General features: G+C 48.3%; 4 protein-coding genes across 6 annotated transcripts in view; 1 reads left to right on the top strand and 3 right to left on the bottom strand.

Moving 5' to 3' along the window:
• The window catches only part of Smarcc2 (SWI/SNF related, matrix associated, actin dependent regulator of chromatin, subfamily c, member 2), a 50,893-nt gene extending 48,180 nt beyond the window's left edge, over positions 1 to 2,713 (top strand). Inside the window, exons 26-28 of the mRNA XM_013018343.1 lie at positions 278 to 659; positions 957 to 1,382; positions 1,923 to 2,713. Coding sequence (XP_012873797.1) covers positions 278 to 659; positions 957 to 1,382; positions 1,923 to 1,999 — 885 coding nt within the window. The 3' untranslated portion in view covers positions 2,000 to 2,713. The remainder of the gene's footprint in view (positions 1 to 277; positions 660 to 956; positions 1,383 to 1,922) is intronic.
• A 1,271-nt stretch (positions 2,714 to 3,984) lies between these two features.
• On the bottom strand, positions 3,985 to 7,589 carry Myl6 (myosin, light chain 6, alkali, smooth muscle and non-muscle). 2 transcript variants are annotated; one of them, XM_013021005.1, is made up of 7 exons: positions 7,456 to 7,589; positions 7,163 to 7,190; positions 6,195 to 6,338; positions 5,592 to 5,765; positions 5,199 to 5,276; positions 4,899 to 4,942; positions 3,985 to 4,180 (listed from the first exon to the last, which is right to left on the bottom strand). In XM_013021005.1, the coding sequence occupies exons 1-6, from the start codon at positions 7,456 to 7,458 to the stop codon at positions 4,914 to 4,916; spliced, it is 456 nt and encodes a 151-aa protein (XP_012876459.1). In that variant the 5' UTR covers positions 7,459 to 7,589; the 3' UTR covers positions 3,985 to 4,180; positions 4,899 to 4,913. The 2 variants fall into 2 exon arrangements, with proteins under 2 accessions (XP_012876459.1, XP_012876450.1); XM_013020996.1 differs by lacking the exon at positions 4,899 to 4,942.
• Positions 7,590 to 7,844: 255 nt separating this feature from the next.
• Myl6b (myosin, light chain 6B, alkali, smooth muscle and non-muscle) lies at positions 7,845 to 12,440 on the bottom strand. 2 transcript variants are annotated; one of them, XM_013019512.1, is made up of 9 exons: positions 12,371 to 12,440; positions 12,069 to 12,272; positions 10,958 to 11,180; positions 10,279 to 10,306; positions 9,682 to 9,825; positions 9,204 to 9,377; positions 8,247 to 8,324; positions 8,072 to 8,109; positions 7,845 to 7,969 (listed from the first exon to the last, which is right to left on the bottom strand). In XM_013019512.1, the coding sequence occupies exons 3-8, from the start codon at positions 11,129 to 11,131 to the stop codon at positions 8,081 to 8,083; spliced, it is 627 nt and encodes a 208-aa protein (XP_012874966.1). In that variant the 5' UTR covers positions 11,132 to 11,180; positions 12,069 to 12,272; positions 12,371 to 12,440; the 3' UTR covers positions 7,845 to 7,969; positions 8,072 to 8,080. The 2 variants fall into 2 exon arrangements, with proteins under 2 accessions (XP_012874966.1, XP_012874957.1); XM_013019503.1 differs by having other exon boundaries at positions 12,069 to 12,425.
• Positions 12,441 to 22,849: 10,409 nt separating this feature from the next.
• Esyt1 (extended synaptotagmin-like protein 1) overlaps positions 22,850 to 27,127 on the bottom strand; it is a 16,128-nt gene continuing 11,850 nt past the window's right edge. Inside the window, exons 25-31 of the mRNA XM_013022139.1 lie at positions 25,754 to 25,894; positions 25,481 to 25,635; positions 25,276 to 25,374; positions 25,059 to 25,190; positions 24,875 to 24,980; positions 24,635 to 24,684; positions 22,850 to 23,689 (exon numbers count right to left, since the gene is read on the bottom strand). Coding sequence (XP_012877593.1) covers positions 23,650 to 23,689; positions 24,635 to 24,684; positions 24,875 to 24,980; positions 25,059 to 25,190; positions 25,276 to 25,374; positions 25,481 to 25,635; positions 25,754 to 25,894 — 723 coding nt within the window. The 3' untranslated portion in view covers positions 22,850 to 23,649. The remainder of the gene's footprint in view (positions 23,690 to 24,634; positions 24,685 to 24,874; positions 24,981 to 25,058; positions 25,191 to 25,275; positions 25,375 to 25,480; positions 25,636 to 25,753; positions 25,895 to 27,127) is intronic.

Genomic DNA, 27,127 nt, shown 5'->3' with positions numbered 1-27,127 from the left:
AAAGAAAGAAAGAAAGTAAACATGAATTCAAAGCTCTGTAGGTGAAAAGAGCCAGGGCCCATTAACTCCACTGCAGTGAAAAGTGATGCAGGCAACCAGGAGACATGAAGGTCATGGAATATGCAAGGAGAGGATCGAGAGGACACAAGAAGCACAGGTTTAGGCTTGGGGAACCAAGACGGGTGGGATCAAAAGGAAATATTGCCCAAAGCAAGGCTAGGAATCTTTGTCTAGGGATCTTCTGAAAATCCCTAACATACTTCATTGGCACTGGCAGCTCGAGTATCAAAGGCAGCAGCTCCTGGCCGACAGACAAGCCTTTCACATGGAGCAGCTGAAGTATGCTGAGATGAGGGCCCGGCAGCAGCACTTCCAACAGATGCATCAGCAGCAGCAGCAGCCACCACCAAACCTGCCCCCAGGCTCCCAGGCCATACCCCCAACAGGGGCTGCTGGGCCACCCTCAGTGCATGGCCTGGCTGTGGCTCCAGCCTCTATAGCCCCTGCTCCTGCTGGCAGTGGGGCCCCTCCTGGAAGCTTGGGCCCTTCTGAACAGATGGGGCAGACAGGGTCAACTACAGGGCCACAGCAGCCACAACCAGCTGGAGGCCCCCAGCCTGGGGCAGTCCCACCAGGGGTACCCCCCCCTGTACCCCATGGTGAGTGTGGGTTCTAGAACTCTCTTGTTGGCCACAGGGATCCTGGTGAATGTCTCAGTTCCCCTAGAAGGGGATACATAATGGGCCTGGAGAGGATTGCCCTCAGTAGGATTTTCTTCCATTTCTACAGATGGACCCACTTCTGTATGCCCCTAAACTAGTTAGGATTTCCCTCCAAACCCAGACCTTAGGATTTACCACTTGCTCTAGAATTGGAAAGGGGATGTACTGAGAGGCTGGATTATCCTTACTGTGAAAGGGATATTTTCCACTAACCTTTCTTCTCTTCATTCCTAGGCCCCTCACCGTTCCCCAACCAACAAACTCCTCCCTCAATGATGCCAGGGGCAGTGCCAGGCAGCGGGCACCCAGGCGTGGCGGGTAATGCTCCTTTGGGTTTGCCTTTTGGCATGCCGCCTCCTCCTCCTCCTGCTCCATCCGTCATCCCATTTGGTAGTCTAGCTGACTCCATCAGTATTAACCTTCCCCCTCCTCCTAACCTGCATGGGCATCACCACCATCTCCCGTTTGCCCCGGGCACTCTCCCCCCACCTAACCTGCCTGTGTCCATGGCGAACCCTCTACATCCTAACCTGCCGGCGACCACCACCATGCCATCTTCCTTGCCTCTTGGGCCGGGGCTCGGATCCGCCGCAGCCCAGAGCCCTGCCATTGTGGCAGCTGTTCAGGGCAACCTCCTGCCCAGTGCCAGCCCACTGCCAGGTGAGAAGGGGCCAGAAGGGGAGAAGGGAGAGGGAGGGATCCACATGGAGGGAGGGAGGGAAGGAGGGAGGGCAGGTGAGGGTCAGGTACTAGAATCTCCATATGCCTTTTCGAACACTCTGGTAAAATTAGAATACAGGAGGACTGGCCTCTGGCTGTCCTCCATTCCCCAACCTGGCAGCCGCCCCTCTGGGATGACGTTGGGGCCTTTCACTGGTGGGTCATGGAGGAATCCTGTGACAGAGCATCTCAGTTGTAAACTTGAAAAACAGCTACCTGTCCGCATGATTGGCATTCCTTTGCTTGTTTTCATCACATTCAAATGCCCTGCTTAGAGTCCCCTTGAGGGCAGGAGAACCATTTGGGGGTACACTGAGAGGTGAAAGGAGGGTATTAGAAAAAGGAAGTTGCCCATTGTGGGTACCTCATTCATCTACCTACCCACTGCATGCCATGCTCAGTTCTGTTCGTATGTGAAGCCTGGGTCTGGATCTCTCCCTCTGCCTTGCCCCAGCTGATTTATCTTCCTTTTCTCCACAGACCCAGGCACCCCTCTGCCTCCAGACCCCACAGCCCCGAGCCCAGGCACAGTCACCCCTGTGCCACCTCCACAGTGAGGAACCAGCCAGCCATCTGTCCCCTCACCTTCTCTGTGGAGATCACAGTTCCAGGAACAGTCCTCCCCCACCAATGGAACCCTCCCCCAGCCTGGAGAGTTCATCACTACGTAAGGAAAGCTCCTCCTGCCCCTCCACAGCCCCCACCATGCCCAGCAGAGGCATGCATTTTTATATTGGATGATTCAAGGACTTCTGTTTAAAAGATGTTTCTAATGTCTGGGAGCAAGGGATAGGACAGGAATGCTGCCCTTAAAGGAAGGGCTGGGGAAAAGGTGTTTATACAAAGTTCTACTTAACCACTTCTAAGGGTGCACCCTCTTTAAAACTACTACTTTTTTTATGGATAAAAAGAAAATTAAGCCCTTTAAAAGGAAGTAGAGAGAGATTTTAAAAAGCCACATTGGAGATCCCTTCAGTCCACTAAAAAATAACTTCTTAAAAATTTTTTTTCTTTCTTTTTGAGGAGGATGAGTTAAAGAAAAGGGAATTAAGGTTCTGAGTTGTGCTCTGGGGATGAAATAGGCTATGAAGCCTAGCTCCTCAAACCCCTTAGTAGTCAACTCCCTTTACCCACTCCACCAGTTCATCCATACTAATCTCTCCTGCTGCTTCCTCAGTGTTGCTGTTTTAGGCCACTCAGCTCAGCCAATGATCCCTTTCCCTCTGAATGTCAGTTTTGTGTTTGTTTTTAAAAGTCACCTGCTTAGTTGATGTCAGCGTATGTGTATTTGGTGGGAAAATGTATTTGGGGGGAATTCGTGTGGTAGGTAATAGAGGAAGAAAGGGCAAGGGGACCATTCTTCCTCCTTTTCCTGGGTTCTATCATGAATGCCTAAAAGGCATGGAAAAGGGAGCTGTTAAGTTTTAAAATTGAAAAAAAAAATCAAAGAGCACTTAAGCACCTCCATAATGACTTGGTGGGTCATTCCCCTAACCTCTGCCCTCCCCCACCAAGACTGGCAGAATGTCACTGAGAGCTGGGAGTTCCCCCACCAAGGACACGGGTTTGGGAGCAGTACAGTTTGGCTCTGCCTCCTGGATTCTAGTGCCTCCCCCTTCCAATTCTCCCCTCTTCACCCTGACACGGAGGAAAGGCCATACTAGGCTCTACACCAGTTCTTGATCCTCCTACCAGGCCCTTTGTTCCTCATGTCCCCCGTGTTTGTTTCTCTTTTTCTGAGTCTTGGCACCTTTCTTCTGTTCAAAAGTTTTCTGTAAATTCTCTTTTCTTCCTTTTTTTTTCCTTTTTTTTTCTTTCTTTCTTTTTTCTTTTCTTTTTTTTTTTTTTATAAATTAATTTGCTTTCAGTTCCATCTTGTGGATGCCTCTGTGTTCTTACCTGTGGTTGTCAGGCAGGGGATCGGGCTGCATTATTGGAGTATCATGGGGTACTCAGTGGGACTATAGGGCTGCAGACATTGGCCTTACTCATACACACCACAGAAGGCCAAAGGCACTGCTGCTGGAGCAGGGGCTCTCACCTGCCCTAAAAATAGCTGCTTAGGAGATGGAAAGACGTCTTCCGTGGAGATTTTGTGTCTTTATCCTTTCAGTAGTAGTAGCTTCATTCCTTCCCTAATAAGGGAAGCAGCAGGTCTTCACCTACTTGTTTTTATTGGCCCCCAGTCCTACAGTTGTGACAGGGCACTGGCAATGCTAATATGGCCTGGCTTTAGCTCCAGTAAACACTCAGGCCTCTCCACAAAAGGCCTTCCATATTTGGGGAGGGAGGTGCTGGGCCATATCCTGAGTTCTAAGGAGCCCTAGGCCTAGGCAATGAGGACTGTACAGAATAGAACAAAAAAATGCTGGCCAGCCTTGGTTTATGGCTTTCCCGATCCCACAAAGTAGCCTTTGTAGCAAAGATGAATTTCTTAAATGAGGCATTGACCTTGGGCTATGGTATCTCCGGGCAAAATTCACCTCCCATCTTACTCCCCCCTCCCCTGCCCTGCCACTGCCCAGGAAGGAAAGCAGAACCATAATGGAGCAAAGAGAGCTAATTTATTTGGTGAGTGCTGATGGCAGACATCATCCGAGAGAGAAGTTGGGAAAAATATCCTGTGACAAGGGAGCCTAGGAAGCTTCTAGGGCCACACAAAAATCTCACACCGGGCAAGGCACAGGCTCAGGGATACTGGGAAGGTTTTCAGCCATTCAGCACCATCCGGACAAGCTCTGTAGAGAGGAAAAGTGGAGTGAGGCAGAGAGAGAGGGAAAAGGAGGGGTACGCCAGGGGCCAAAAACTGACTGCAAGACTGTAAAGGTGGCTTGAGGGAACATGCCCACAGCAACCAACCTAAGGGTTGGTTGGCAGAGAAGCCACCTTGAGTCTGACCAGTTTTCTCAGCCTGACTCCCCTCCCACCGGCTTTCAGCTCCCTGCCCACCCTGAGCAGCAAGAGTAGAGCAGAGGCAGAAAAGTTCTCAACTACACCTACAGCTACTGTCAGCCACTGGCAAGAGGAGAGGACAGTTTTGGGTTAGAGTACCTCCAAGCTGCCCAGCAGAGGGAGGTGGGAAGGACTGTTGAGCTATAGCAGCAGAATGGGGCAGGCAGCCCACCTCTCTATGCCAACTCTCCATGCTTCAGGGCCAAAGGATCCCCCTAAAGCAAGACGCGGTGTAAGCTGGTGAGCTCCCAGACACCAGCATTCAAGGCCCAATAAGCAAGATCTCAAGAGTCGGTTCAAGGAGAGAAGTCAGGAGGTACTGCACTCCCAAGCTGCCTTCCTCTTTAAGGAATCCCTCCCCTCCCTGGCCAGCCCCATGCAGAAACATGCCAGGAAGAAGTCAGATGGTAGTAGGGTAAGGGCTGGGACTAGAGAGCACAGGTTGGGAAGAAAAAGAAACACTGGGAGATCAACTAGAGAAGGAGAGGCTGGGAGGAGCCGTACCCGCCCCACGGGCCGTCACCCTGACAGGATATGCCTCACAAACGCTGCAGGAAGGAAGAGACATTAATGGTGAAGACAAGACACAGACATGGGGTGAAGGGTTCAGGTGGTGGGGAAACAGACATCCCATTTACTCCTCATTCCTTCCCCACCCTACATACCCAAAACCACAACCTCCCACTCCTGGGCTGGGCCTGCCCCTTGCCTCCTTTTGGATCCAACTCCAGGGATAAGCAAAGTCTCAGATACAATCCTGCTATATGGCCATTTCCTCTGCAAGAATCCCAGTTTGCCCCTCACCTTCGTAGTTAATACAGCCATTGCTGTCCTCATGCCCTGCTACCAGCATCTCCACTTCTTCCTCAGTCATCTTTTCACCTGCAGAGGAGGGTGCCAATGGATCACGCCTGTAATCCTAGTGGCTCAGGAGCCTGAGATCTAAGGATATGGGTTCAAAGCCAGCCCAAGCAGGAAAGTCTTGTGAGACTTATCTCCAACTAACCACCAGAAAACTGGAAGTAAGCTATGGCTTGAAGTGGTAGTGTTAGCCTTGAGCAAAAAAGGTCAGGGACAGTACCCAGGCCTTGAGTTCAAGCCTCACAACCAACAACAAAAATCATTTTTGGAACTGGGTAACAGGTGGGGTGTATCCAGGCAGCACCTCAGCTCTGGGACAACGGTATAGAGTCTTACCCAATGTGACAAGTACATGACGGATTTCAGCACCCATGACAGTACCATTCCCCTCCTTGTCAAACACCCGAAGGCCTTCTACATAATCCTCATAGGTTCCCTGGTCCTTGTTCTTGGCCACAGTCTGTAGCATGGGCAGGAAGTGTTCAAAGTCCAGCACCTTTACATTCATCTCTGCCACATAACAAGAGGGAAAGTAAGCCAATTGTTGGTGACTACACCTGTAATCCTAGCTACTCAGGAGGCTGAGATCTGAAGATTGAGGTTCGAAGTAAGCTTGGGCAGAAAATTCCACCAGACTCATCTCTAATTAACCAGTTAAAAGGATGGAAGTCCAAGTGGTAGAGCACTAATCTTGAGCAAAAAAGCCAGTGGAAACTTGAGGCTCTTAGTTCAAGCCCAAGTACCAGTGTGCTAGTATATATACATAAAGTGGGAGAGTGTTAGGCCAAAGAACTCAAATTCCCAGGGTGGGATCATAGGATCACAAATTGATGATTTCTACCAAAGAGTAACATTGCTCCAGTTTGAAGCTGAATAAGATAAACTTAGCTGAAGAGATTTGGACTTACTGCCACACTAGGTTGTTTTGAGGATGCTCACCATCACTCTTGGGGTTCCCCAGGACCTTGAGCACCTCGGCGTTGGTGGGGTTCTGGCCCAAAGCTCTCATCACATCCCCACACTGGCTGTATAGGATCTTGCCATCACCTGTTCGGTCAAACAGCTGGAAAGCCTCCTTGAATTCTGAGGATTCAGGTGATCATCAGTAAGAGGAATGTAGGGATTAATTCAGTCCCTCCCTCAGTGCTCCGCTGCTCCCTGTCAACTTAGACCATGCTATGGAAACCAGATATCTATGCTGCTGTACACCTAAGAATGCTAAGAAGGCATCTGTTTCTCTTTCTTTCAACTGCAATGTTCCACATACAAGATTCAGCCTTCCTCCCCGCCAGACAGCACAGTACAGTGCATTCACACACAACAGGAGCCGAGCCGGCAGCAGGCCCACTACATTAACTACTCAGGAATTTGCCACCGCCCAGTCTAGGTCCAGTCCTTATAAGGACATGGGTGCCTCAGGCTCGGACTAGGGTCATCTTAACACCACTTCCTACTCTTCCTCTATGAAGAGACCTAACTCCCCTATCCCATCATCCTTTCTTCCCAAAACTTCAGGTCACTGCCCTTACAATCTTCTCAGTTCCAGGCTGGGAGAAGGGATAAGTTATCACAAGAGAAGTGAAGAAGCAAAAGCTGGTTAAGGAGACAGAGACAGATGCACCCTCCCCAGACCCCACACACAGCACGCATTTAGGTGGTGACCAAGTAGTTCCACATACCCACACCACCTAAAACTCACCCAGTGCTTGGGGCTCAGATCTAGAGTGGAAGGGGAAGGAAGAACGCATGAGAGAAGAAAATGGAGGGTCCAGAAAGTGGGAGAAAGGAATCTAAGGGGGACTCTCCTGGGGATGCTGAACAAATGACAAGTTGGGGCTACAGAGTAGGTGCTAGAGGGGGGTGTCCCTCTCGGTAAGAGTGACCTCAGTTGGGGTCAGACTGCCTACCTGCGGTCTGGTCTTCGGTGAAGTCACACTGCTCAGAAAAGAAGGAATGGTCAGCGCTTAAACTCCAATCCCTCAACCTTCTATCCCAGTCCCTCCAACTGAACCAAACTCCAGCTTCAGTGAGGGACTCGCTTACCAGCAGGACAAGGCCCTCGCCTTTCCGGCCCACCCTCCAACCTTCCAAACTCTCAGCTTCCCTCTGCGCCCTACCCTGGCTTGCCTTCTAGCCCTCCCTGCCCGTGGGTCCCCTCCTGGCCCCAAACCCCGCTTATCTCCCGGATCCTGGGCCCCACCATCTTGGCTGCTCGGCTCTCCGAGACCTTTCCTGCAGTAATGGCTCCGGCTCCCAGCCCAACCCTAGTCTCAGCTTGCCCGAATGACGTCACTCTCTGTACATTCGGCCAATAGGAACCCCGGCCTGGATTTATGCAGATCACACGCTACATGAAAATGAGGTGGGCGGGACCCTCCGTGGTGCTCCACGCCCCGCCCCGGTCCCGGCCCCGGCCCCGCCCGGCCCTATCCAGGCCGCCGAAAGTCCGTCCTCCGGAGGCTGGAATGAGGTGCCAAGAATCGGCTCCTCTAAACAGCATAAAAGGCAGGTAATACCGGCTTTGCGAAAACAGAGGGCCCTCCCCTCCCTCCTACCCCCTCCCCGGAAGAAAACAGTCTGAGACCGAGGCAGGAACTGTTATCTTTATTTGGAAACAATAGGTGGCCGCCTAGTGACTGGAAGGTGCTTCCGCCGGCCGGAGAGGTGGAGCAAAGGTGGGGGGGCGCGGGGGGAGGGTACCCCCACTACTGGATCTGTCTGGGAAAAAACAAAAGTTGCCAAACCCCTGGCGCTCAAGCAGCAAGTGGACAGGTAAACTTGCCTCTCACCGCGACAAGGGGTACCGGAGGGCCTACCCGGAGAGTTCAGACGCTTAGGATGTGCTTCAGGAAGGCTGCAGAGACAGGAGACAAGAGGGCTTCAAGAAGCAGACCCGTGGGTAACCACCACCCTCACTTTAGGTAATAGAGGAGTGCTTTCCATTCTCACAGCAGCTTCACTTCCCTCCCCCTTGTAGAGCCCGAAAATCACCCTCATAGTTGATGCAGCCGTTGCTGTCCTCATGTCCAGCCAGAACAGTCTCCACCTCCTCCTCAGTCATCTTCTCCCCTGAAACCCAAACAGCACTGGTGAGCCCCCTTCCCTCCCTCACCTGTCCTACCCTACCCGGCCTCTTCTCTTATCACTTGCATTCACATTCACAGTACCTTGGAACTGTTCAAAGCTTTAACTGACAAGGAAACTCAAGCCCTTAGGATTAAGATCAGAGTACTTAAATTGGACAAAAAAAAAAAAACCCAAAACCAAGAACAATAAACAGTCAGGCGCAGGTGGCTCACACCTGTAATCCTAGCTACTCAGGAGGCTGAGAAAGTGATAGAGCACTAGCTTTGAGCAAAAGAGCTGAAGGACAGCATCCAGGCCAATGAGTTCAAGCCCACAACCGTTAAAAAAAAAAAAACTAACCTAATTATGGGCTCAACACTGGAGGTTCATGCTGCAATCCTAGCTAGTCAGGAGGCTGAGATCTGAGGACCACTGTTCAAAGCCAGCCTGGGCAGGGAAGTATGTGAGGCTCTTCAATTAACCACCAAAAGGCCAGAAGTGAAGAAGCTGTGGCTCATGTGGTAGAGCACTAACCTTGAGCACAAAAGCTCAGGGGCAGTACTCAGGGGAGTTGAAGCCCCAATATTAGCGCACACACATGCACACACACACACACACCCTAAAAAGAAAAAAGAAACTCTACAAATAAGGCTTCCAAAGTGGTAATGGGTCCCCTACTACATTCCATATCCTTTGTCGTATTGTGGACACTTAAACTGCTGAGGAAGCAAGGCCCTCAGATCTGTCCCCATGGCTTTGACCTTCAGGTTTCTGCCCATGACCTACAGGGCAGTAATCCCCTCCCAGACTCTGCTTAACTTGCCAACCTTCCTGGTCCACCCCCTCCTCTTCACCCCACAGGAATTCTGGTTGCTGTCTCACCCAGGGTGGTGAGGACATGTCTGAGCTCTGCACCCATCACTTTGCCATTCCCTTCCTTGTCAAACACCCGAAGCCCCTCCAAGTAGTCTTCATACGTCCCTTGGTCCCGGTTTTTGGCTACTGCCTGGAGCATAGGCAGGAAAGTCTCGAAGTCCACACGCCGAGACTTCAGCTCTGGAGAATGGAGAGAAGTAAGAGGGCACTGAGGTATCACAAAGGTGAAGACCCATTTCCCATTCCTTCCACAGACTTCTATCCCCTTCAGTATTCAGAATGTCTTGTATTTACCCTGTGTTTCACAGTTTCTGAAGATCAGCATCCTTTGACACCTTACCAGTAATCTACCACTGAAAATCGAAGACTAGAGATGAAGGTGAATGGTGCAATGCTTACCTTGCATGTGCAAAGTACCTGGGTTTGATCCCCAATAATAAGAAAATGATCACTGAAAACCCACGTGTTCTAAGGCACCTCTCACCGTCACTCTTGGGGTTCCCCAGGACCTTGAGCACCTCGGCGTTGGTGGGGTTCTGGCCCAGGGCTCTCATCACATCCCCACATTGGCTATATAGGATCTTGCCATCACCTACTCGATCAAACAGTTCGAAGGCCTCCTTGAACTCTGAGGAGATTTAAGGGGAGAGCAGTATTGACCAGAGGTTCCCACCTTCAGACAGGAAGTTAAGAAAGTGCTGGCCGGTAATTCTTATCTACCTCAGGAGGCTGAGGTCTGAAGATTGGGGTTCAAAGCCAACCTTGGGCAGAAAAGTACATGAGACTATTATCTCCAGTAAACCAGCAAAAAGCTGGAAGTGGAGGTATGGCTCAAGTGGGATCATGTCAGCCTTGAACAAAAAAAGTCTAGTGAGCACAAGGCCTTGAATTCAAGTGTCCCAGTACTAGCACACATGCACAAACACAAATATTTATGTGGTAGAGCTGAACAGAACAAAGGAGGAAAAGCGGACAAGTGTGGAAGGTTTCAAGGTCAGGACTGGAGGTAGGGGAGTAGAAAGGGGCCCTGATCTGAAGCTTGGGACTGGATAATGGGATTAGGAAAATAGCTTCTCCTCACCCTCCAGTTGGTCCTTGTTAAACTCGATCTGTGGAAGAAAAAAAGCAGGTGAGGACAGGGCTTGTTCAATCCCTCCCAAACCCTCCTCCCAACCAACTGGCAGCCGCTCCTGGGGAGGGGCCCAGTCACCTCAGTCCCATTCCCAGCTCTGGACCTTGGGAGAATCCCAAGAGGAGGAATTATAAGGGGGAGGGCTTCCTGGGAACAGGGCTAATCCCAGGCCACCTGTTCCCCTCCCTCCACTACCCTGAGCCCTGCATCCCTCACATAACTGGGGGCTGAACAAAGGCTAAATTTACCCCTGGTCCCCAGCTGTGATTGTCTAACAAGTCTGTCCTCTTCAGCCTCTCCTCTTGGAGATCAGAGCTGCTGTCTTTAGAGCAGAACAGCCACTTAGGGGCAGGCAGCACTTCTCTCCCTCCACCTCAGAACCTAGGTGTTTCCCATCTCACAATCCCTGCTTCTAGCCAGGGGGTAAGCAAGTGTGGGTGTGTACGTAGTACACACCTGTATTGGAAGGAGATAGCAAGAAAGGACAATAGCAGAGTCCGAAACCGGGATGCTGTCTAGTGGTGAGACTGCAAGAGACCTCCAATCTGAAACCAGCTTGTTTATCCCCTCCATTTCACATATTCCTTAATCCCCTTCTCCAAATTCTCTCCTCTTTCCCAGGACTCACCACCACTTTGGAGAGATCAACAGGGGGCTCCTGAGTTTTCACTGGCGCCTGGGAGACAGCAGGCTCAGCCTTGGTCTTGGCTGGAGGGGTTCCTGCTACAGGCTTGGCAGCAGGCTTGGAGATGATGGAAGGCCCTGCTGGTTTCTTCACTGGAACATCTTTCTTAGGAGGCATGATGTTCGGTGGCCAAAGGACAGTGTGCCGCCGATGGGGGCACCCATCTCTGTTTAAATAGCCAGGGAGTCTGGGATGTCAAGGGGCGGGGGCAGGGGCAGGGCGCCAGTTGGCAAGGGTGAGATATCAGAGAGAGATGCCCGTCTGCCTGCCTCCAAAGGTTCAGGACTTCTAACCCAAGGTTTTCTGAACTCTATCTAATCCCTGAAAGCTATCCAGGAACAATGTTCCTTTTAGGGACAGAGGGAAGAAGCTAGAGACTGCCAATATAGAATGGGGGAGTTAACCTCCAGGGTTATGACAGGATGCTTGCCTGTAACATTAAGATAGTGGTGAGGTGAAAGAGAGGGGACCCAGTAGCTTAGATTCTAAAAAGCCCAGGCAGAGGTAGGAATGGGAGAAGAATCCAGGAGGCTTGAGCTAGAAATAGTAAGAGGTGGGGGAAAACCAAACCAAGCCTCTTTATTCCCTTCAGGAATAGGGGTAGCTGGCCCCCATAGCTGTGTGATGCCCGAAATTTGTAGTTCTTGGGTCCCCAGCCAGCCCAGAACTGGAACTGCACACAGTAACAGAAAGGGGAGTACTCCCCTTTGTCTCCTGTGGATTCAGTACTGATTTAGGGGTGATCAGGTTTAACACCCACCGCCCACACTTCCAAGGAAGGAATCTTTTCCATAAGCACACGGCCATTCTATTTAGATATACGGAAGGTATCTGCAGAACCTGCCAGGAGTCCCCCCTCCCCACGCCCCAACACCTGGTGGAACCTGGGGGAGGGGGCGGAAAGACAGGCTTCTGGAACACAAAGAGCCTAGATTCCGTAATTCAAAAGGATGCAAGATCTAGAATAGGACATCTGTTAGTACTCAGCCTCCCCCTCCTTCCCCTAATCAGGAACAGAATAAAGAGCTCTAACTAATAAAATCCCCAAACTCACCCTGCAGGGTCCGAGTGTGGGGCGGGGGCGGGGCGGGATGCAGCGCAGCTCCTAGCACTAAAGAGTTAACGCTAGCGGTTGCGGAGCACGCCGGGAATTGTAGTCCCTGGTGGCTCACCGGAAGCCTTCCTCTGTGCGAGACTTACGCGGGAGCGTCGGCTTCCGGTCTCCAGGGGCGGTTAGTGACTCAGGGTCTGCTGCGGGCTTGTGTTGTACCGGAACTGAAAGCCAGCGAGCGCGCACACACATATTTGGGGATCCTAAAGCCCTGCGGGGCCCCTCAGGACAGAGGTCCCCTTTACCTTGTCCTGAGGAGCCCCCAGCTTGGCGCGGCGGGGTGATCGAAGCTGCGGCCGGGATCCGGAGGCCCAGCCGTCGGTGGGCGCGCCCTTCGCCCCGGGGCAGGCCGGGAGGCTTTTCGCTTCCTCTCGAGGTTTTGCCGGGGGAAACCGCGACGAGGGAGTTCCCTGGTGGCTCGCCACGCTCACTGCTCACTTCCAGAGCTTTTAAGTGTTAATTTATTTATTTTGCATTACTGGAGTTTGGCTTTAGGACTTGGGTGCTCTACCACCCAAGCCATGCCTCCAGGCCATCTGTGTGTGTGTGTGTGTGTGTGAGCACGTGCGAGCTGGCACCGGGGCTTGAACTCAAGGCCGAGGCGCTCTACCACGTGCCCTACAGCTCCAGTTCCGGCTTTTTGATGGATGCTTGAAGAGTCTCACGGACTTTTCCTGCCAGGATTGCTTGGGGACTGAGATCCTGAGATCTCAGCCTTCTGGATTACTGGCCTGAGTCTATGGCACCCGGTTACTGTTTTATTTTTTGAAATGAGGTGATGCCTGGCCGCTCACGCGCCATCTCCCCCCCTCTCCCTCCCCCCGAGGATTCATAGGTCTCCTAGGAATGGGGAACTGAGACATCTCTGTTTAGCTTGGAGTTGGCCCATTCCTCCAGGCGCTTGTCAAAGTCTAGGTGTCAGAGGAAAACCATCTGGGCAGCCAGCTTTTGTTCTCTGGATCATAAGTCCCGGGGGGGGGGCGGGGCGGGGGGGGGCCCCGCTAGTGCGGAGAGGCTCAGAATAGTAAGGCCACGCTGTTGGGAAGGTGAGGCACCCGCCAATTTTATATGCCCTAAGTGACATTCGCTGGCTGGGAAAAGCTGCTTGGAAGAGTTAAAACGGTTGGTGCAACAGAAATAACTTGTTGATACAGTTCACCAATCCTGCAGGCCTCTACAGATCTGGGACTCTTCCAAGAGTGCAGAAAGTATAAGGCCCACGAAATCCTGTGATCCAGGACAAGATACGTATGCTTCCTTTATTGATAATTTTGGCCGTGTGTGATATAAATGACTCGGAGTTTGCATTTAGACCAGCCCGTGTGCATTTGAGTCTTGGCCCTGCCAATTCTGGCTATAGCAAGTTGTCAGTCTAGCCAGGCTTTTGTGGCTCCTGTATGTAACCTTTGCTGCCAGGAGGCTGAATTCTGGGGATCAAGATCCTAGTGCAAGCCCCAATACTGGAACAAAACAAAACAAAAAGTTAAGCCTGGCACTGGTGGCTCACGCCTGTAATCTTAGCTATTCAGGAGGCTGAGATATGAAGATCACAGTTCAAAGCCAGCCTGGGCAGGAGCATCTATGAGACTTACCTCCAATTAACCACCAGAAAACCAGAAGTGGCACTATGGCTCAAGTGGTAGGGCACTCACCTTTGAGCTGAAGAGCTCAGGGACAGCACCCAGGCCCAGAGTTCAAGACATACAACCGACAAAAAGAAAAAAAAAAGTCTAGTCCTTAGTTCATACATCTGCAAAATAAAAGTAATAGACACTATCTCATAGGACTCTTGGGAGGATTATACATATTAACCTTTGTAAAGTAGAATGAACCTGGTACAGAGTAGGTCTAATAGAAATGTTTAAGGAAAAAAATGTGTGTGGGGGTGCCCGCACCCCCCCACAGTACTGTTACCAGGACTACAAGTCATCCATTTTTCCATTGGCTTTTTCCCCTCAATGGTGGTGGTGCTCTATCACCAACTAATAGCTGGTTAATTGGAGATAATTTCTTGGGGTGATGGGACTGTGGCTTAGTGGTAGAGTGCTTGCCTAGCAAGCATAAAGCCCTGGGTTTGATTCCTCAGTACGACATAAACAGAAGAAGCCAAAATGGCACTGTGGCTCAAGTGGTAGCTTGCTAACCTTAAGCAAAAGAAGCTCAGGGACAGTGCCTAGGCTCTGAGTTCAAGCCCCATGACTGGTACCAAAAAAAAATATATATATATATGTATATATATTGGGTTTTTCTGCCCAGGGACTGACTTCAAACTGCAGTCCTCAGATTTCAGCCACCTGAGTAGCTAGAATTATGGGCATGAAGGGGAAAAAAAAATATTTTCAACCTGAGGCAGATGGTCATTTTTCCTATTTTACATCTTGGATGGTTCAATAAATACAAAAAGAGAGGTGTATATGATTTATGGCAAACATTTTGTCTCCCCACCTTCCATGTAATTTGAATGTTCTTAGACATTGCACATTTATTCAGATATTAGCTCAACATAATTAGGAAGGTACAAAGAAAAAATATATTAGGCTGTAATCCTAGCTACTCAGGAGGCTGAGATCTGAGGATCACGGTTCAAATCCAGCCAGGGCAGAAAAATCCATGAGACTCTCCAGTTAACCACCAGAAAACCAGAAGTGGCACTGTGGCTCAAGTGGTAGAGTGCTGGACTTGAGCTGAAGAGCTCAAGGACAGCGCCTAGGCCTAGGACTCAAGCCCCACAACCGACCAAATAATTAATTAAAAAAATATATATAGGGGCTGGGAAGGTGGCTCAGTGGTAGAGCGCTTGCCCTGCATGCCTGAGGCCCTGGGTTCGATTCCTCAGCACCACATAAGCAAAAAGAAAAAAGCCAGAAGTGGCACTGTGGCTCAAGTGGTAGAGCAGGACAGCACCCAGGCCCAGAGTTCAGGCCCCACGACTAGACCAAAAAAAAAAAAAAAATATATATATATATATATATATATATATATATTTCATAGCTGGTCACCAGTGGCTCATTCCTCTAATCCTAATGACACAGAAGGCTGAGATCTGAGAACTGAGGTTCAAAGCCAGTATGGCCAGGAAAGGCTATGAGACTATTTCCAATTAACCACCACAAAATGAAGTGGTGTTGTGGCTCAAAGGGGTAGAGTGCTAGCCTTTAGCACAAAGAGACTCCGGGACAATACCCAGGTTCTGAGTTCAAGCCTCACAACTGACAAAAAGTAAAAGTACAACAGTGGGGCCTAGTGGTACATGCCTGGAATTCCAGCATTCAGGAAATAGAGGCAATAACCTAGAGAGGTGCCTACTTTGGGCTACACAGTCAGACTGTCTCAAAAAAAAATACCACAAAATACCGGGTTGGGAAGGTGGCTCAGTGATAGAGCGCTTGCCTTGCATACATGAGGCCCTGGGTTCAATTCCTCAGCACCACATATGCAGGAAAAAAAAAGCCGGAAGTGGCGCTGTGGCTCAAGTGGTAGAGCACTAGCCTTGAGGTGAAGAGCTGAGGGACAGCACCCAGGCCCAGAGTTCAGGACCACGAGTGGACCCCAACAAAAAACAAAACAACAAAAAAAATACCAACCCTGTAATCGCAGGGCTTGGGAGGGGAAGGCAGGAGGATGTTAGTTCAGGCATCTTGTGCTACAAGAAAAAATTGTTGAAATTACACAGAATTTCACTAACTTCAGTAATTGCAGGCCCACTCTACAACTTAACTAGCTGTTTACATATTAGTAAGTTAAGGACAATAACTTAGGAAAAGAGAACATTATTTCCTAAGTACACAGGAAATAATTTGTTAGGAAAGATGTTTTTAGTTCTCAAGTTTTATTTTTGTGGCACTGTGTTGTTTGTACTGCTTTGGGGCTTAAACTGAGGGCCATATAGCTTTGTTTGGCTTTTTCCACTTATAGTAGGTGCTCTACCACTTGAGTTATGCCTCCAGTCCAGGATTTTGCTGATTGATTAGAGATGGAGTCTCTTGAACTTTTCTGTGCAGGCTGGCTTTCAGCACCTAGCCTTTTGAATAGCTACGATTTCAGGTGTGAGAGACTCAGCTATGGCATTCAACTCTGGACTTCCTACTGACTCAGCTTGCTTACAAGGATGGCAGTCTACCACTTGAACCATGTCTCCTACCCTTCTTGTTCGTGATTATCTTTTTTTTTGGGGGGTGGGGGTTTGGTCGTGGGGCCTGAACTCTGGGCCTGGGCGCTGTCCCTCAGCTCTTCAGCTCAAGGCTAGTGCTCTACCACTTGAGCCACAGTACCACTTCCGGCTTTTTTTTTTCTTTCTTATGTGGTGCTGAGGAATCAAATCCAGGGCCTCATGCATGCAAGGCAAGCACTCTACCACTGAGCCACCTTCCCAGCCCTTGTTTGCTCTTTTTTTTTTTCTTTTGTTGGTCATGGGGCTTGAACTCTGCCTGGGTGCTGTCCCTGCGCTCTTTAGCTCAAGGCGAGTGCTCTACCGCTTGAGCCACAACGCCACTTACTGGTGATTTTCTTAAAGATGGAGTTTTATGGACTCTTTTTGTCTTTTCTGGCCTTGAACCTTAATCCTTGGGATCTCAGCCTTTTGAGTAGCTACGATTACAAGTATGGGCCACCCAGCTATTTCTCAAGTTTTTTCTTTTTATTTTTTTGTCAGTCATGGGGCTTGAACTCAGGGCTTAGGTACTGTCCCTGAGCTCTTTTGCTCAAGACTAGCACTCTACTATTTTGAGCCACAGCACCACTTCTGGTTTTCTGATGGTTAATTGAAGATAAGAGTCTTACAGGCTTTCCTGCCAGAGCTGGCTTTGAACACCCAGCAAGCATTTTGACCAGAAAGTAGTAGCTCAACATAAAAATAGGAAAGATAATGAGGATTTTTTTTTCTTTTGTCAGTCCTGGGGCTTCAACTTAGGTCCTGAGTACTGTCCCTGAGCTGCTTTTTGCTCAAGGCTAGCACTCTACCACTTGTGCCACAGTGCCACTTCTGGCCTTTTCTGTTTATGTGGTACAGAGGAATTGAACCCAAGGCTTCATGCATGCTAAGCAAGTACTGTACCACTGAGCCACCTTCCCAGCCCCTCAAGGATGTTTTATATAAAGTCATTTTTAGGGGTACAGCTAATATAGTAAAATATATGCTTAGCGTATAGGAGGCCTTATGTCCAATTCCTAGTACCACAAAGAAAAAATATATATATATAGTAAAAATTCATGGCAAGTAATGGTAGTTTCCTATCTGTAATGTTCTAAAACAGTAGTCTACAAAATAAGCTCTCTAGGATCTCTTGGGAGCTTTGTTTACAAGCTTTGTTCAGACTGTCCTCAAAGATTCTGATTTCTAGGTCTATGTTAGGCCCTGGGGATTTTTTTTTTTTTGTAATATTTTTAGCCTGCTAGAATGCACAGAGAAGACACTACCAAACCTATAAGTAATGTTAGCTTTAATAAATGGAATAATTTAAAAAATGGAATAATAATTTTAAAATGTACTTCTGAGCTGGGCAGCAGTGGCTCACACCTGGAATCCTAGCTACTCAGGAGGCTGAGATCTGAGGATTGTGGTTCAAAGCCAGCCTGGGCAGAAAGGTCCCAGTGAGGCTCTTATCTGCAATTAACCACTCCAAAACAGGAAGTAGCACTGTGGCTCAAAGTGGTAGAACACTAGCCTTGAGCAAAAGAGCTCAGGGACAGCATCCAGGCCTAAGTTCAAGCCTCACAACCAACCCCTTTCCTCCAAAAAAAATGTACTTCTGATATGGGCTTACCCAGCCTTGCATGAGTGAGGCCCTGAGTTCAACTCTAGCACCACAGAAAGATACTAAATTCTTTTTTTTTTTTTTTGGGTGTGGGGGGGAGGTGGGGTGTGGATCTTGAACTCTGGGCCTTGGCACTGTCCCTCAGCTCTTGAGCTCAAGGCTAGCCCTCTACCACTTGAGCCAGAGCACCAATTCCAGCTTTTTCTGTTTATGTGGTGCTGAGGAGTCGAACCCAGGGCCTTATGCATGCAAGGTAAGCACTTTACCACTGAGCCATCTTCCCAGCCCCATAAGTCCCTAAATTCTTAAGGTGGCCCAGAAAATCTAGCACACTTCCAAACACAACTTGCCGTCTCTGTTCCAGCCACATCTCTATACCAGCCATACCTACTAGATTGCAGATGTTCAAAGGTGTCCTAGGTCCTCATTGCTCAGGTGCTTTTCTTTGTCCTTTATGCCCCACCTCCCTCTCTTCTTCTTCTATTCAAAGGCCAGGCAGAGACAAGTACCTGGTATGTATGAGGCCTTGCAATATTTTTTGAGTGAGTGGATTACCTGGGTAAGTGGGAAAAGTCAATGGATATTTATATTAGCCAATAGGGAGGTAGTAGGTTGGATATTCAAGGGATCCAGAGTTTCCAGGGGTGAAACTCTTAATTTTTACCATGAAATAGAAAGATGATTTGAAGGTTATTTGATTTGCGAAAAGGAATTAGGAGATTATTTGAAAAAGAGTAAAGATTTGAACTAGACTAGGTGTTATGAAAGAAGGAATATGGCTTACTGGAGACCAATTCATATATACTCATTTAACAAACATAGATTGTCTTCTCTACTCAGACTATGAACCTGCTGAGCAGCAAGGAAAGTGGTTGCAACTGGAGATCATGAATTTCCATGCTAATCTACAAGGTAACAATTTCCTCTTTCCAACAAGTACTTATCCATGTGGACAGTAAGAGAAAGGAGACAACAGGAAAGGTAATGAGCTGCTCTTTACTGTGGAATATTAATAATGGGTGAACATGTGATCAAGGGAATTGAGATTCTATGTAAAAGAGGGTTTGTAAGTCCAGGCCTCATAGAGAAGGAATAAGTAAAATGTTAGGTTGATATTCTAGAGTTGTAAGTTGGAGAAAACAGAGCATGAGGTTAAGTTTTAGAGGCTATAGATAAAGCCAGGGATTGAGATGAGTGGCCATGGGTGGGTGGATGGTTGAAAGGTTGTAATCTGAAGATTATTGGGTTTGAGGAGAATATCCATTAGGATTCTTCCCATGGAAAATAGAAGTTCATCATATAATATCTCTCCAGTCCTCTTGACAGTGTCTTCTATTTTGTCTTAAGAGCCAAAGAATGAACTTGTCTTGACTATTGAAGTCAAGTCCTAGACTTCCCTATGACCAACTTAGAAAGATGCCTGCTGACCCATGAACAAGGGAGGGACTATGTCTTCATTGCTTAGACATGGGTTATTTTTCCAACTCCCAGCAATGGGGGATAGCTTTTGAGGAGGCGTTTTCACAAGATTAAGGATGAGGAAACAGTGGACTACACACACAATTTAAACACAACTGTCAACATGAGACTTACTGAGAGCACTGGGTTAGCTGAGCTGCATAATGCATATAAGGAAATTATTTTTTATTTAAAAAAATTTTTTTTGTCTGTTGTGGGGCTTGAACTCTGAGCTTGGGCACTACCCCTCAGCTCTTCAGCTCAAGGTGAGCACTCTACCGCTTGAGCCACAGCGCCACTCTCGGTTTTCTAGTGGTTTATTGGAGATAAGAGTCTCACGGAGTTTCCTGACAGGGCTGGCTTTGAACCACGGTCCTCGGATCTCAGCCTCCTGAGTAGCTAGGATTACAGGCTTGAGCCACCGGCACCTGGCTATATAAGGGAATTTTTAAAGTTTCTCAGATTTCATTCTTTTTTTGGTTGGCCATGGGGCTTGAACCCTGGGCTTGGGTATTGTCCCTGAACTCTTCAGCTCAAGGCTAGTGCTCTACCACTTGAGCCACAGTGCCACTTTTTATGGTAGTTAATTGGGATAAGAGTCTCAGGGACTTTCCTGCCTGGTCTGGTTTTGAACTGTGATCCTCAGATTTCAGCCTCCTGAATAGCTAGGATTGCAGGCATGAGCCACCAGCGATGGCTAAAATTTCTTTTAAAAAATACTTTTGACTGTGCTAGATCAAAGCAGGGCATAGTAAATCCACAGAAAAGACAGGTTTAGTGTACTGGATTCAGGATAAAGAGCAGCTCTCTAGAGAGTGCTACAGATGAATAAAGTCTTTTAGGAGCCAGGTTTCAGGGAATGCCAGTCAGAATAAGTTCATGTAAATGCAGTTAAGGAATTATGAGGAGTGGAGTGAGATGAAAGTGTTATATACAACTAAGCTTACAGATGGGAAGAGTGCTAGACATATATGTTACCCACTTAAGCCATGCTCCAGCCTGGTTTATGGCTCTTTGGGACAACCTTTTTTTTTTTTTTTTCCAAGTAGTACACTAATAGGACTCCAGCCCAAAATTAGAAAAGAGAAATGAGTGTAGTTCAGTGGTAGATGACTTGTCTAAAATTTATGAGGCTCTGGTTGTTCCGGGTTGAGAACCTGGTGGCTACTACCACCAGGAACATTGTGTGGTTCTGTATGTAAGGAAAAGGGGAAAGGCTGCTGGGAAGACAGCTGGATTGCCACACCCATTTAACTATAGAATATTGCTTAGTACAATCCCAGGAAGCCACACCCCAAGAAAGTAGCAGCATGTATGTCAAAAGAAAAAGCTGCTTTTGGAGCTGGTGGTAGAGTGCTAGCCTTGAGCAAAAGCACTCAGGGACAGAACCTGCGTTCAAGCTCCATGATAAAAAAAAAAAAAAAAGTTGATTTCAAAAATATCAGTTTCAGGGCTGGGAAGGTGGCTCAGTGGTAGAGCGCTTGCCTTGCATGCATGAGGCCCTGGGTTTAATTCCTCAGCACCACATAAGCAAAAAGAAAAAAAATCCAAAAGTGGCGCTGTGGCTCAAGTGGTAGAGCGCTAGCCTTGAGCTGAAGAGTTGAGGGACAGTGCCCAGGCCCAGAGTTCAGGCACCAGGACCGGACCCCCCCCCAAAAAAAATCAGTTTCAGGGCTAGGAAGGTGGCTCAGTGGTAGAGTGCTTGCCTCACATGCATGAGGCCCTGGGTTTGATTCCTCAGCACCACATAATCAGAAAAAAACTGGAAGTGGCACTGTGGCTCAAGTGGTAGAGCACTAGCCTTGAGCTGAAGAGCTGAGGGACAGCAACCAGGCCCAGAGTTCAGCCTCGCTGCCACACACACAAAAAAATTAGTTTCATTCCTTTGTTGAACTACCCATGATTTATTATAGGTTAGGAAAGAATAGGGACCCTTCTAGAGTGAGAGAATTTGTAGCATGTCTTCTAGTTTCTGGAAATATAATTACTTGAAAGTGATGAAATAGCTCATGTTTTTAAGATCACACATAACAAAATCTCCATTTCTAAAGCCAGTTAGAACATCAGGCCTTGGGCCATCTGCCTAGTATCTAATAATTATACAAGAGACTTTAAATTTTTATGTTCCTCTTCTGCATCTTTGGAATCCCCTCTCCCTCCTAAGATTCCAGAGTTGCTGGCCAGGAAGGAGGCAGCAGCAACCAAGAGCTTATAGCAAAGGCTTTGGATCCTCTTAAGTTTGAGAGAAGATTGCAGAGGAACTAATGGTGAGTACAGAGGGATCACTGAGAACAGTGCAGCTGAGTCAGTGGACAGCATGGATTCAGTTTTTAACAATAGAATTTGGAGAACTTATGTAACTGAATGTAGTCCTTTCTGAGTCTTCCATCTTCCAGTGTGGACTATACTGTGGTGCTCCTGAGATATGAATCTGATGGAAGAAATCCCTAAATTTCTGTTCAGCGGCCCTGTTTCCAGCCTAATTCTTCATCTCACTCTCCTTTCACTTGGCACAGCTCCTACAGTTTGCATTCCAGAAAAGCTCCAAGGAGCAGAATTCAAGTTGAACAGATCCAAATGGGCATGAATTCTCAGCTGATTAGCAGGTGTGCTTAAAGCCCTTAAGATGTGGCTGAGCATGCCTTGATAGCACTGCCAATACAAACCTGGCTGTGGTACAGAACTTCCAAGTTTGCCAGGTGTAGGGAATTCTTTCCCCAGGAAGCCCATGAACACAAAAACTGGATGAATAAGACTGTCACTGCCTAGAAACAAGTCTCATGTGAAAACCAACAGCTAATTCCCACTGGGTCTTTCAACATCCTCAATGGAACCAATACTCTTTGAGCTTATTAATTCCATGAGTCATATTATGAGTACAATGCTTCTTGGTCATTGTTACCCCTTCTATCATTCTCCCCAGCCTCCCAATATTCTTTAATTTTCATGCTAGTATTGGGTCTTAAACTTAGGACCTATGTGTTTTCTTAGCTTTTTCACTCAAGGCTAGTGTTCTACTACTACTGGAGCCACAACTCCACTTGCAGCTTTTAGGTGATCAACTAGAAATGAGTCCCGTGAACTTTTTTGCCTGGGCTGGTTTTAAACTACAGTGCTCAGCTCCTGAGTAGCTAGGATTATAGGCATGAAGTATCAGCACCTGGCTAGACTACGTAATTGATAATTTGGGTAATTTTTTTCTTTTTGGGTCCGGTCATGGGGCCTGAACTCTGGGCTTGGGCATTGTCCCTCAGCTCTTCAGCTCAAGGCGAGCGCTCTACCATTTGAGCCACAGCGCCACTTCCGGCTTTTTTCTTATATGGTGCTGAGGAATCAAAGCCAGGGCCTCAGGCATGCAAGGCAAGCACTCTACCACTGAGCCAACTCCCAGCCCCTAATTTGGGTAATTTTGAACCAGTTATTAAACCAGTTATTTAGGATTTGAAGATTTCTGACAGTTGGATAGACATATTGGATAGGTTGGATTCTTAACTTGTAAGTAAAAGAGCACAGTTGGTTTGAATGTAATGTTTAATATAAGACACAATGGATTGACAGAATTGATGCAAAATTAAGAGTATAAAGATTCAATTCTTGTCAGTGAGTGTATAATCTAGGCACTTGGACAAACAATTGGCCTTCTTGTCCTGAATCCTTCATGTCCATCTGCACATCACCAGCTTGGGCTCTTAAGAACAGGATCCCACTACTTAAAAGTTTGGGTAGAATCACAGCATTCCTGAGTCCCAGTGAATCAGGAGACTGGCCCTAGCCATCATAGCAAGTGTATTTTCAGGACAAGCTTGAAAAAGGTGTGAACAGACATGGACTTGGGGTCTGGGTTGCCATACATTTGCTACATGCAAGTTCAAGGGGTCACAGTTTGAGAGGTTTGCCTACCCACCTGTGCATCCTCCCTGACCACTCATGGTAGGGAAGATGACCATTCAGTTAAAAGATCTTTCCAAAAGCTGTATTTGGCATAAGCTAATGCCACTGCTAGTGCTGCCAGTGGCCAGGCACAGGTGTAAAAGGCCCTGAGGAGTTGGGAGTAAGGGAGAACAATGTAGGCAGGGCAGGAACTAGCCAGCTCAGATCCCTGCCCTAGGAGCCTGAGGATAAAGGCCATGCAGTAAAGGGTAACGTGGTCCTCTTTGGTCAGGCAAAGGCCCTAGTATGGACCTGAAAGGCAAAAAGAGCTGAAGGGCGCAGGCTCAGCTCTGGGGCCCTAGCTGTAGGCTCATCACATCGACGAGGTGATACAGTGAGAGGCAAGGCAAAGAAGTAGCAGAGTGGCTGCTCACCACCAGCTCCTATGAGCTGCCCTTGTCTTTGTCATCCATCAAGTCATACCTGGGGGAACAAGAATAGGACTCAGTTAGAACAAAAACCTGTGTCCTCTTCTTTGTTGTTGTTGAACTCAGGGCCTGCGTGCTATCCCTGAGCTCTTTTGCTCAAGGCTAGTGCTCTACCACTTTGAGCCATAATGCCACTTTTTTTTGTTGTTGTTGTTGTTGGTCACGGGGCTTAAACTCTGGGCCTGGACGCTGTCCCTCAGCTCTTTAGCTGAAGGCTAACACCCTACCACTTGAGCCACAGTGCCACTTCCAGTTTTCTGGTGGTTTATTGGAGATGAGAGTCTCATAGACTTTCCTGCCCAGGCTGGCTTTGAACTGGGATCCTCAGATCTCAGCCTCCTGAGTAGCTAGGATTACAGGCCTGAGTCACCGGTGCCTGGCCCACTTCTGGGTTTTGAGCAGTTAATTGTAGTTAAGAGTCTCACAAGGATTTTTCTTCCCTGACCGGCCTTGAACCACAATCCTCAGATCTCAGCCTCCTGTAGCTGTTTATAAGACTGAGCCACTAGTGCTCAGTACTTTGTCCTCTTCTAACTAATACTTAAAAAAAAAAAAAAAAAACAACTAATCCTGGGGCTTCAACTCAGGGCCTAGGTACTGTTCCTAAGCTTTTTTGCTCAAGGCTAGCATTCTACTACTTGAGCCACAGCTGCACTTCCAGCTTTTTTTGGCAATTAATTGGAGATAAGAGTCTCATACTTCCTGCCCCAGCTGGCTTCAAACCAAGATCCTCGGATCTCAATCTCCTGAGTAGCTAGGATTACAGGTGTGAACCACTGGTGCCTGCCATAAGACACATTCTGAGTGTTCCAATATTTCATAGACTCGGTAGTTCTGAGCTCAGAGTACATTTTCCCTCCCCCCCGCCCCCCCCCGCCTTTCTGTGACGGGGATGTTTCTTAAATATCCAACCCCAGGTCCTACTCATCCAGGAACTCACCATTGGGCTGCACCCTGGGAAAGATCTATTTCAGCTAGATCCAGCTGCACCTGTGTTGGAGGATGGGAGGATAGATGTTATTTTCATAACTTCAAAGATTGTTCTCTCACCACCATTTCTGATGTGACACCACTGTAGAGGTGGTAAAGTTGCCTCCCAGTGTCACCTGCGATGCTTTCTCAACACACTGCAGCCTGGGGCCCAGAAGCTGCAGTTCTCACCTCTGCCCTGCTCTCTTACCTTCCCCAGAAGCTCACGCTCTCTAGACATGAAGGAAGAATTAGACTTCACAGAGATATCCAGCTTTCTCCTGAGGGCCTCATCCTGAGGCAGTTCCCACTCAAACCTGGGGAGGGGCTGAATTTTAGGGTCAGGGTCCCTCACAATCCTTCCACCTCTCCACCTTGAATGCCCACTCACTGACCGTTCACTGAATTCAGGACTGAGGGTCCTCTTTTTCTGTGAGGTCTTCCTCTTGGTACCTCGGTTCTTGTCTGGCAGGAGCAACAGCGACACATAAGGGTCAGGGAGATCCCGTCCATTTTGTCGAAGGGCCCTGCAAGGGGACAAAGTAGGTGACAAGGCAGCATGACGAAAAGGATGGAGGGAACCCTAGACATCTGGACGGTGGGACTCCTCACCGGCAGCTGTGGACAATGCTAACCAGCTTTCGTTCTTCACTGTAATACCAGACTGTCAGCTTCACTTGGCCCAGAGGCCCAATAGGAGCTTCAAGGGGACTGTGGAGAGAAGGAGAAAGGTCTGGGAGAAGGTGGTGCCCTAGGGAACCTGTGAGTCAAACTTCACATTCCATTCTGCATTCCATCTGCCAGCCCAGCCCTTTACCTGTCACCATGGGTAAGGCGGTGCCGGAGCTCTGGGGCTGAGGAGGTGACATGAGCAAGTCCCCCTAAGAGCTCTGGTTCCTCACTCAGGGAGGAGGAGCTGTGACTGTGGCTGTGACTATGAGCTTCCACCCCCGAGTGCTGGGACACCAGGATCTGGGGGCAAAAAAGCTGTGAGCTGAGCAGTTCTCTCGGGGCTTGCGGTAAGGACATTCCCCTCTGTTCCCTCTCCTCACCCTCCCTCCTGCACCACCTACCATCTTCTGGCACTCACCCCTAGCTGTACTCTCAGGAGCACCTGCCCCTGACCATTGGCAAGTGGAAACCAGCGGTCCAAGCAGAGCCGATCTGCCTTGAGGATCTCTGAGAGTGGTAGGGATAAGGAGCCCAGGGCACCAGTCCCCTCACCCCGAACCTGTGGCAAATGCATTGACAATTTATTTAATCCTGGCATTCAAGGTCCAAACACTTAAGACTCATAGGTGGGTTTAGTGAGATTCCCCTTTGTGAAGAGCGGGAAATCCATGGTAACAGCAGCTGTTCCTTCTACCCTTCCTTAACTGAAGTAGACTCTACTATCTACTTGCTAAGCTTTCACAAATAGCCAATAGTACCTGCAGAGCGGAGAAAGAATGGTGTAAACAAAAATACACATCTGAGTCTTTAACTCCTCTACTTCTTGTTGGGGAGTGAGAAACATTTCTTTCTTCTCAATTTCTCCTGTTCTAACACTGTTATACAAAAATAAATCCTTGCTAAAATTATTTTTTTAGGCTGCGTACCAGTGGCTCACATCTGTAACCCTAATAACTCAGGAGGTGAGATATAAGGATCATGGTTCAAAGCTAGACCAGGTAGGAAAGTCCATGAAACACTTATCTACAACTAACCATCCAAAAGTCAGAAGTAGAGCTGAGGCTCAAATGCTAGAGTGTCAGCCCTGAGCAAAAACCTCAGGACAGTACCCATCCCCTTAGTTCAAACCCTAACACTAGCACACAAAAAAACCAAACCGGGGCTAGGAAGGTGACTCAGTGGTAGAGTGCTTGCCTCACATGCATGAGGCTCTGGGTTCGATTCCTCAGCACCATATAAGCAGAAAAAGCCGGAAATGGCACTGTGGCTCAAGTGATAGAGTGCTAGCCTTGAGCTGAAGAGCTGAGGGACAGTGCCCAGGCCCAGAGTTCAAGCCCCACGACTGACAAAAAAAAAAAGGCTAAGGAGACTAAGAACATGGTTCAAGTAGCAGAGCACCTGCCTAGCAAGTCTGAGGCCCTGAGTTTAAACATAGTACTGAAAAAAGAAAAAAACATAACCAGTTTATTTTCTTCTTTCCAGTAGTATTCTAACTGAATGTCTATATCTCCATTTCATGACTTACCAACTTCAAAAAGTTATCTACTGATTCCTTGCTATGCAAGGTAAATAATGGAGCTTTTTTTCTTTTTCTTTTTGTGCTGGTCCTGGATTCAACTCAGGACCAGGATGTTGGCTATGAGCTTTTGAGTGCAAGCTACCACTGGAGCCACAGCTACAGTGCTGTTTTCTTTTCTATTCTTTTTTTTTTGGTAGTGGGCCTTGAACTCCGGGCCTGGGCTCTATCTTTGAGCTTTTCAGCTCAAGGCTAGTGCTCTACCACTTGAGCCAC

Source organism: Dipodomys ordii, unplaced genomic scaffold (assembly GCF_000151885.1).
Source record: "Dipodomys ordii isolate 6190 unplaced genomic scaffold, Dord_2.0 Scaffold3, whole genome shotgun sequence".
Classification (NCBI taxonomy): Eukaryota; Metazoa; Chordata; class Mammalia; order Rodentia; family Heteromyidae; genus Dipodomys; species Dipodomys ordii.
Note: the sequence above shows the minus strand (reverse complement) of the source record. Positions and strands in the feature narration are given on the sequence as shown.

Coding starts and splice junctions, on each gene's coding strand:
- Myl6 (XM_013021005.1), bottom strand. Junction 5,277..5,591: donor TCATGTACTTGTCACATTGG/GTAAGACTCTAT, acceptor CCTCCTCTGCAG/GTGAAAAGATGACTGAGGAA. Junction 4,943..5,198: donor TGGCTGTATTAACTACGAAG/GTGAGGGGCAAA, acceptor TCCTTCCTGCAG/CGTTTGTGAGGCATATCCTG.
- Myl6b (XM_013019512.1), bottom strand. CDS start 11,131: ATGCCTCCTAAGAAAGATGTTCCAGTGAAGAAACCAGCAGGGCCTTCC. Junction 9,826..10,278: donor TAACAAGGACCAACTGGAGG/GTGAGGAGAAGC, acceptor AAATCTCCTCAG/AGTTCAAGGAGGCCTTCGAA. Junction 8,110..8,246: donor CGGCTGCATCAACTATGAGG/GTGATTTTCGGG, acceptor CTGTCTCTGCAG/CCTTCCTGAAGCACATCCTA.